Source organism: Balaenoptera acutorostrata, chromosome 17, assembly GCF_949987535.1.
Source record: "Balaenoptera acutorostrata chromosome 17, mBalAcu1.1, whole genome shotgun sequence".
Classification (NCBI taxonomy): domain Eukaryota; kingdom Metazoa; phylum Chordata; class Mammalia; order Artiodactyla; family Balaenopteridae; genus Balaenoptera; species Balaenoptera acutorostrata.
Window position 1 is genome coordinate 23,430 of NC_080080.1, and position 9,028 is coordinate 32,457.

Sequence of the window (9,028 nt, forward strand, 5' to 3'; positions counted from 1 at the left end):
CACCCGGAGGCTCACGTGGCATTCAGGGCAAGAGACGTGGCCAGCATGAGGATGCTTAGCAGAGAAGACGAAGAAAGCGCAGAACATCTGAGACTTATTTTGAAGACAGAGCTCATACCAGCTGAAGTACTGAACACACGTGGGGGAGAAAGGGCAATAGAGGACGCAATACCATGATTTATAAGAAATGTATATATATATATGTTCATTCAAATGATCAAAATATTTATTTCTCACATGTATTTGGTCTTCATCCAGTTTCTGGCTCACTGCTCCAAAAAACCCTTGGAATTTCCTGAGGAACAATGGCAATAGGTTATTTGGTCTCTCGTCCTCAGTTCCTGAAAACACTTCAGGGAAGGTGACTTTCGAATTCCGACAAAAGATGGAGGCTGGCGGGCAGAACTAAGCATGTGATTAGAGAGTTAAAACTTCCCACCTCTGGGGAGCGGAGAAGGGCTAAAAGTTGAATCAATAATGTCTATGTAAGGAAGACACCATAAAATACAAAAGGACGGGGTTTAGAGAGCTTCCGGGTGGTGAACACGGAGACCGAAGGAGAGTTGCATGCCCTTCCCTGTGCCTGGTGATACGTATCTGGCTTTTATTCATATCCTAGTAATAAACTGGTAATCTAGTGAGTGAACAAGTTTTCCTGAGTTCTGGTATTCATTACAGCAAGTTAACTGAACCCAAGAAGGGGGTCACAGGAACCTGATTTATAGCCAGTTGGTCAGAAGTATAGGGAACAACTATAGGACTCGTGACTGGCATGTGAAGTGGAGGGGGGTCTTGTGGGACTGAGCGCTTTTCCTGTGGAATCTGATTCCATCTCGGGGTAGACAGTGTCAGAATTGAGCTGCATCCTTGGACACGCTGCTGACATCCAAGAATTGCTGTTGGTGTCGGGAACCCTCGACACAAACACACACACACGTTGGAATTGGATCCACGAATCCCTTTTGCAGAGGTGACACAGATTTTTGGCCTGATCAACTAGTTGGGCAGTAGTGCCATTCACTGAAAAGCGGAAAACAAATGGAGATTTAGGGACTAATCGGATGTTTTGGACACGTCAAGTTTGAAATGCCTGTGAAACAGCAAAATAGAGATGTTGAGTAGGCAGGTGGGCTCCAGGTATCTATCTAGTCTAGTCTGCAAGTTTGGGAGACACCACCAAAGATGGCATAACAACCACTGAAGAGGATTAACCCCCGTGAAAACCCAACTTAATGCAGAAGGCCTGGGACTATCACCTGGAGCAGCTGACATCAGAGCTTGTCCACTGAGGCTCAATGCTAGCATCTGGCTGGGATTCCTAGGGCAGGAAGCTATCTGCTCCTCAGAACAAAGCCTGGGCTGCTGGGGGCTACGATGGCTCCCCAAGGATGATACCTGCTCAGGAATGAAGGCAATACAGACAAAAGACCAAGCACTGGGGTGAGAGCCTGGACCCAGCAGTGCCACACACCACCTCAACTATACAGACAGTTAACACACGTTTTCACTCCTCCACTTTTATGAGGAATATTTTTATTATGGCAATGTGACACAATGGCATGGAACTCTACACCACTTGACAGAACATCCTTCCATAAGTGAGCACCAGTGTACAACTATGTAGCTTCCCCACTAATCCTTATTACCAACATCTACCTAGTCTGCTCCTAAGCCTGTTAAAAGAGTCCTTCTACAACATGCTAAACACTCACTTCAGTTTACTGTAGAAACTTCTGAATGGACTTCCCTCTTCTGGCAGGAGAGACATTTCAGCTGAAAACCTATAAACGGGGTCCTGGGCTTGTCTCACAGTCAGGTCAGTACCCAACATGCAGGTCTTGCATCTGCCCAACAGCCATGGCACCAGATTCACTGACCAGCCAGGGACAGAGCAACCCCACATCTGTCTGACAAAGCATTCCTGGGAAAGCTCTGCACTCAAGACAAACCCCTGCACCAACTGCAGAGGAGGACCGTTCCAGAATGGGGAACAGGCTAAAAGAAATTGAACCTAAACTCTTCATAAGGAGTGTCTAGGGTGTCCTTGGCTCTCCCTGTTAGACGAGGCCTGCAGACCCTTCGGCTCTTCTTTCTGGCGGCCTCACCTACAGGCTGCAACTGGACTGAGTGGGCAGCTGTAAGGGAGGGGAGAGACGGTATCAGAATTGAATGATAATGGCTAATGTTAACTGTGCCCATACAACTCTATCCCCATTGTAAAAATTAACTGACTTACTTCTCAAAATTATAAGGTATCACACTATCATCACACCCCCTTGAGAATCACAGAGAGATTCACTAACTCTCCTGCCCCTGCCTCCCTGGTCCAAGCCCGAGTTCTGTGTTCCTGAGATCCAGGCTTTCTCTCTCCCTGCTCCCTGACGCTTTCCTGAGCCATCTTCTACCCCCACCAGCCCTACTGCTCTCGGCTCCCTCCTTCCACTGCCCAGGCTCTCCCTCCCCGCCCCCTTGAACTAGGCAGGTGTGCACCAAGCAGCTCCCAGGTCCTCACCAGTCCTGAGAGCCCGCAGGGCCACGCACCACTCGGCTTCCATCTGAGCCCTGTAGTCCCCGAACAAGGAGCGCATCAGCTGCCTCTTCCGGGGCAGGGGGGTTCTTTGGCTGCGCAGGGTTCGGATTGCCCCAAGAGCTTGCTCTTCTGCAGATGAAAACACAGGACTAGTAACCTTCTCTATCCTCACCTCCAACTGTCCTACCGCAAGGGTAACGATTCCATCCCTTGGGAGCACCTGCAGGCCACAGGACTGTCACCGTTCACCCGCCCCCCCCGCCCCCCCCCGCAACTCTACAGACAGGCCCCTCACTCTGCTTAGGGGTGGGTCTCTGCATCTTCAGCCCCAGCTCCAGCTTTTCCACGCACCAGGCCAGTTCCCGAGCCAGCTGCTCCGCCTGCGATGGATCGGGGACAGTGGCTGTGAGAGGGCACCTGGACCCCGCGGCCTCCAGCCCCATCCCACAGGCACCCAAAATGCCCCGTCTCATCCTCTCCCCGCTTTCAGCCCGCAAATCCGAGACTACACCCACCGGTGGATTCCCACCCAGAATGCACCCCGAGGCTCCACCCTTCCCGACTAAGGCCCGCCCTTGCCTGGGCCTCCGCACTTAGCGGGGCTTCCTCTGGGGCCGGCCTTTCTGTGGCCTTCCCGCCTCCATTCACCGCAGAGGCCCCATTCCGGGTTTTCTTCTTCTTCTTTTGCTTCTTGGCCCTGGAGGCAGCGTCACTGCACGTAGGGTGCCCTAAGCAGACAGACTGGATAGGGCCTTACAGCGGAAGGACTCGGGGCGCCGGGGGGAACCGGGGGCTGCGGGGTGCGCGGGCAGTACCTGGGGCTGCCGATGTCTCCCGAGCAGGATGTCCTGGAGCCTGGAGAAGGGGGGACAGTACGAGGGTCACGAGGAGCCAACGGCCCAAGGCCCCGCCACCAGCGCGCCCTCACCGCAGCACTCACCGCCATGCGCTGCAGCCGTAGCCAGAGCCTGAGGAGGGCTTCGGGACCGACGCCGAATTCGCTCCCCGCCAAACACTTCCGCGTAGCAGAGTTCCGCAGGGCGCGGGCGGCGCGGTGGGCGGGCCCGGGCCTTTCGGAGCGCGGTGGGCGGGGCCCGGGCCGTTCGGAGCGAGGTCTGCAGGAGACCCTCCCCAACACTGACTAGGTTGCAGGTACTGCTCTGGATAAAAGGACGACGCCTACACAAGGGAATGTGCCCTTAAAGCTCACCTGCCAGTGGGGAGGGAAAAGCAGGTAAACAGACATGAAAAGCTGTCAGCCAGAGCGGCGCTGTGAATAACAGCGGCCCCAACGGGGCGGCGAGTGGTCAGCAAAGTCCTGCAAGGAGTAGCAGCCCTGGAGGGGCTGGTCCGGCAGCGGAAAGGAGGGCGGGGGCCGAGGTGCAAGGTGAGGTGGGGTAGTTGCAGGGCCCTGGACCGCAGCGGGAGGCGGCTTCTGTTGTAAGCGCAGTGGAAGCACTGGGGGACGTTCGTCCATCCGAGGAGTGACGCGGCCTTACCCAGATGCTGCTGTGTGGTGAGGGCCCAGAGGGGCTGGGGCAGGGGAGGGGAGGACCTGGAGGGGAGTCAGAAACAGGAAGACCCCGCGCACCTGCTGGCATCTCGACGTGGGCACCATCTACCTGCCCTTCTGCGCTCCCTGCCCAAGGCCGCCCCACCACCAGGCGCCGTTCCTTGTTCCGCATCACAGGCGTCAGGAGGACCCGGGTGCGTGGTGCTGCTTGAGAGGACAGGAGTCCGAGGTGCTGCTGTCCGATGATTCCTGTCAGTGAAATCGGCGTTGTTTCCTGAGGCGAGGGGATGGGAGGTCTCAGAAGGTACAGTTTGGTCATCCCAGTAGTTAGTACCGGGTTGGTGAAAAAGTTCCTTAGGTTTTTAAGTAAAAACAAAAGACACATTTTTCATCTTCACCAAGAACTTTATTGAACAACGTATTCACCGTTTTGTTCCACTACCTCCTGCCATTTTTCAGGCAACTTCATAATTCCGTCTTCCCCAAAATTCTTATCTTTTTGAGCAAAGAACTGTTCGAGGTACCTTTTACAGTCTTCTGGGGAATGGAAATTTTTTCCAGTAAGAGAATTTTGTAAAGACTGAAATAAATGGAAATCCAAAGGTGCAGTGTCTGGTGAATACGGCAGATGAATCAGAACTTCCCAGCCAAGTTGTAACAGTTTTTGCCTGGTCATCAAAAAACATGCAGTCCTGTGGTATCCTGATGGAAGATTATGTGTTTTCTGTTGACTAATTCCAGACGCTTTTCACTGAGTGCTGCTTTCATTTGGTCTAATTGAGAGCAGTACTTGTTGGAATTACTCATTCGATTTTCCAGAAGGAGCTCGTAATAGAGGACTCCCTTCCAATTCCACCATATACACATCACCTTCTTTAGATGAAGACTGGCCTTCAGTGTGCTTGGTGGTGGTTCATTTCACTTGCCCCACGATCTCTTCCATTTCACATTATAGTACAGTATCCACTTTGCATCACCCATCACAATTTGTTTTAAAAATGGAACGTTTTCATTATGTTCAAGTAGAGAATCGCATGCAGAAATACGGTCAAGAAGGTTTTTCCCGCGTAACTTATGTGGAAGCCAAACATCAAAGCGATGAACATAACCAAGCTGGTGCAAATGATTTTCAACGCATGATTTGGATATTTTGAGTATGTCAGCTATCTCCCGTGTGGTATAACGTTGATTGTTCTCAATTAATGTTCTCTCTTTGATCGCTATCAACTTCAACTGGTCTACCCAACCATGGAGCATCGTCCAGCGAGAAATCTCCAGCACAAAACTTCGCAAACCACTTTGGGCACGTTCGATCCGTCACAACCCCTTCTCCATACACTGCACAAATTTTTTTTTGCGTTTCAGTTGCGTTTTTACCTTTCTTGAAATAATAAAGCATAATATGCTGAAACTGTTGGGTTTTTTCTTCCTTCTCCAATATTAAAATGGCTACACAGGGACTTCCCTGGTGGAGCAATGGTTAAGAATCTGCCGGCCAGTGCAGGGACACGGGTTCTAGACCTGGTCCGGGAAGATCCCATATGCCGCGGAGCAACTAAGCCTGTGCACCACAACTACTGAGCCTGCGCTCTAGAGCCCGCGAGGCACAACTACTGAGGCTGTGCGCCACAGCTACTGAAGCCCATTCACCTAGAGCCCGTGCTCCGCAACAAGAGAAGCCACCGCAATTAGAAGCCCATGCACCACAACAAAGAGTAGCTCCCACTTGCCGCAACTACAGAAAGCCCACGCACAGCAATGAAGACCCAACGCAGCCAAAAAAAAAAACCTAAATAAATAAATTTATTTTAAAATGTTTTTTAAAGTAAAATAAAATGGCTACACAAAAATTCACCAATTTTGATATTTTTTTTTAAATGTATGCTGATATGACCTCTGTCGCAATACAACCTAACAAAATTGTTTCGAATGAAGTTAAAGACAACTAAGCACTACTATAGCCATCTTACAGAAAAAAACGAACTTTTTGGCCAACCCAAATAGCTAATATATTAGCTATTTACTGAAGTGTAACAAATTACCACAAAACTTATCAGATTGAAAACAACAAACATTCTTTATCTCATAGTTTCTGAGGGTCAGGAACCTAGCAAAAGCATAGCTGGTTGGTTCTAGATCAGGCTCTCTTTGAGGCTGCTTCACCTTTTGGAGGAAGACCAAAGACTTTTTAGACATATTTTAAAACAACCACAGTTAGGATGTATTTCAGTCCTGGGAGACTGAGGTTTTGGTGGTGAGTGGACTCCAGACCCTAAGGGGCCTCTCCCTGCCTCCTTTGGCTGTGAAACCCCTCTATGACTTGGCCCAAAACTGCTTCCTACAGAAGCCTTCTCAGCCCAGACATGTGTGCCTGAGCACAGGCCTCACACCAGATGCTTCCCCTTCCACAGCCTCTATTCCCAGTCAGCCACTGAATCCTATCAGTTTATCTCCTAAGTAATCTCCACCCCTACCCACCCCCACCCCCCCGTATCTGCCCTGAACTTCAATCGAGTTCTCACTCATCTCTCTGCCTGCACTTTCACTCTCTCCTGTCTTTTCTGAACCACCCTGTGGTGAGAGTGGTCTTTCTAAAACAGAAACTGTGTTGCTCTCCTGCCTAGAAATCTTCTATTTCCTCCAGCATAAAGTCCAAGCTCCTTACTTCCAGCCAGCACATGCCCCATAAGTCATACAGAGGCAACTATTTCCAGACCTCACTCTGCTCTGGCCCTGCTGATCTGCCAGCCTTCCGAGCCTCACCCCCCACCTCTCCTTACAGGCCCCTGCAGCCCCCACTGCCCTCTGCCCAGCCAGCCGCCTCATTTTTCTTCCCTGACAGTACTAGCACCTGTTCAAACCCCCAAACTCAGACAGTAGGTCCTTGAAGAGCTCTAGAGAGGAAAGCATAGACGATCTAGTCCTCCATGTCACTAAGTCCCCAGATCTCCTCTACATTGCCTCCCACCCTGGCATGTAATAAAGGCTCATAAAATGAACAGCAAGTCTTCATCTAGCTGTGCCTGGCTGTCTGCACCTCCACAGCCACTGCAGGAACCATGCCTAACGTTTCACTCTCAACCATCATGGCTGCTTTCTGTCTCTTGAGACACACTAGTCTCTACTGACACAGTCTTTCCTTGGCCTACTCCCCTGGCCTGTTTAGAAAATATACTATAAATTTCATATGTGCAAATATAAATATTTACATACAGCCAATTCTCATCATCCACGGTAGTTGTATAAAGTAGCTGGGAACGCTGAATTAGGGAATAACAAACCATTGCTCCTAGGGGAAATAGAGTTAGGTTCCTCGGAGCCTCTGGTCACGACATTTTCATCAACCAATCAATACATAACCTTGTTTTATGTGTGTTTCTGCTTAAAGACACCTTATTTAATATAGACTGTTGATTCATAAACACTGAACTCGGCCAACAGCGCTATAACTTGTGCTGAATGAAGTTCATCTAGCACGCTTCCTCTATAAAGGCATCACATCACAGCCCTCTTGCACTTAGGGACATTAGACAGCACTTCACTATGCTTGAGGGCCATTTTAAACAGTGAAATCCCCAAGAAAAATCATAAAAATACAAAAGGTGTGGCAGTTAATATACAGGCACACCTCAGAGATACGGCAGGTTCGGTTCCAGACTACCGTAATAAAGTGGATGTTGCAATAAGTCACACGAATTTTTCTGGTTTTCCAGTGAATATAAAAGTTATGTTTACACTGCAATATAGTCCGTTAAGTGTGCAATAGCATTATGTCTAAAAAACAATGTACATACGTTAATAAAAAATATTGCTAAAAAATGCCAACCATCATCTGAGTCTTCAGCAAGTCATAGTCAAAACATCAAATATCACTGATTGCAGATCACCATAACAAATATAATAATGATAGGTTTGAAATACTGCGAGAATTACAAAAATGTGACACCAAGACATGAAGTGAGCAAATGCTGTTGGAAAAATGTGCTGTGCTATCAGTTTTTGTCTCATGTATTTTGATGCTCTGTTGTTAGGTGCATACACGATAAGGATCCTTGTGTTTTCTTACAGACTTGATCCCTTTATCATACTTAATACCCCTTTTTGTCCCTGATAATTTTACTTGCTCTGAAGTCAGCTTTGTCTGAAATCGATATAGATACTCCAACTTTCTTTCCATTAGTGTTAGCATGGTATGCCTTTCTCCTCCCTTTATTTTTAATCTATCTGTGTCTTCGTGTTTAAAATGGGCTTCTTATAGACAACATATAATTATATGTTATATGTCTTATTTTTTTTTATCTGCTTTGACAGTTCTGTCTTTTAATTGGTGTATCTAGACCATTCACTTTTAAAGTGAGTATTAATATGGTTGTTACTGTTTTTTATTCATTACACTTGTTTCTTTTTAAAAATCTTTGCCTCTTCTCCTGCCTTCTCCGGTTTAATTGAGCATTTTATCTGATTAGATTTTTTTCTCCTATTTAGCATGTCAATTATACTTCAAAAAATTTTTAATGTTTGTCTTAGAAGTTTGCAATATATATTAGGACTAATGTAAGTCCACCTTCAAATAACACTACACCGCCTCAAGGGTAGCACGGGTACTTATAACCCAGTGTCCCGATTCCTCTCTCCCGTCCCTAGGACACCGCTGCCACTCACCTTACACATGCGACAGTTACCCAATACACTGTCACTAATATTCAATATTACTCTGAAAAACAATTATCTTTTATTTTACTTAGGAGTAAGACAAGTAAAAGATTTTATTTTACCTTCACTTATTCCCTCTCTGATCCTTTTCCCTTCTCTGGGTAGATCCGAGTTTCTTGCGTCACTCCCTAACTCTCTGACGTACTTCTAAAGCCTCTCCCAAGACGAGGGGGCCAGTGGCATAGAGTCCTCTGAGCCGCCTAGAGCGGCCCGACAGAACCCTAAGATCTGATTGGCCGGTAAGCTGGAGGCGGGGCGGAAGTTCCTAGCGG

The 9,028-nt window shown here is 48.2% G+C and overlaps 1 protein-coding gene across 3 annotated transcripts; it reads right to left on the bottom strand.

Moving 5' to 3' along the window:
* Positions 1-1,513: 1,513 nt before the first annotated feature.
* On the bottom strand, positions 1,514-8,925 carry C17H8orf33 (chromosome 17 C8orf33 homolog). 3 transcript variants are annotated; one of them, XM_057532423.1, is made up of 8 exons: positions 8,819-8,925; positions 4,122-4,317; positions 3,471-3,740; positions 3,346-3,385; positions 3,110-3,258; positions 2,826-2,910; positions 2,513-2,659; positions 1,514-2,135 (listed from the first exon to the last, which is right to left on the bottom strand). In XM_057532423.1, the coding sequence occupies exons 3-8, from the start codon at positions 3,474-3,476 to the stop codon at positions 1,996-1,998; spliced, it is 567 nt and encodes a 188-aa protein (XP_057388406.1). In that variant the 5' UTR covers positions 3,477-3,740; positions 4,122-4,317; positions 8,819-8,925; the 3' UTR covers positions 1,514-1,995. The 3 variants fall into 3 exon arrangements, with proteins under 3 accessions (XP_057388406.1, XP_057388407.1, XP_007185567.2); XM_057532424.1 differs by having other exon boundaries at positions 4,122-4,292; positions 8,819-8,921; XM_007185505.2 differs by lacking the exon at positions 8,819-8,925 and having other exon boundaries at positions 4,122-4,324.
* Between the last annotated feature and the right edge of the window lie 103 nt (positions 8,926-9,028).

Coding starts and splice junctions, on each gene's coding strand:
- C17H8orf33 (XM_057532423.1), bottom strand. Junction 3,259..3,345: donor GGAGACATCGGCAGCCCCAG/GTACTGCCCGCG, acceptor CTGTCTGCTTAG/GGCACCCTACGTGCAGTGAC. Junction 2,911..3,109: donor CGCTAAGTGCGGAGGCCCAG/GCAAGGGCGGGC, acceptor GATCCATCGCAG/GCGGAGCAGCTGGCTCGGGA.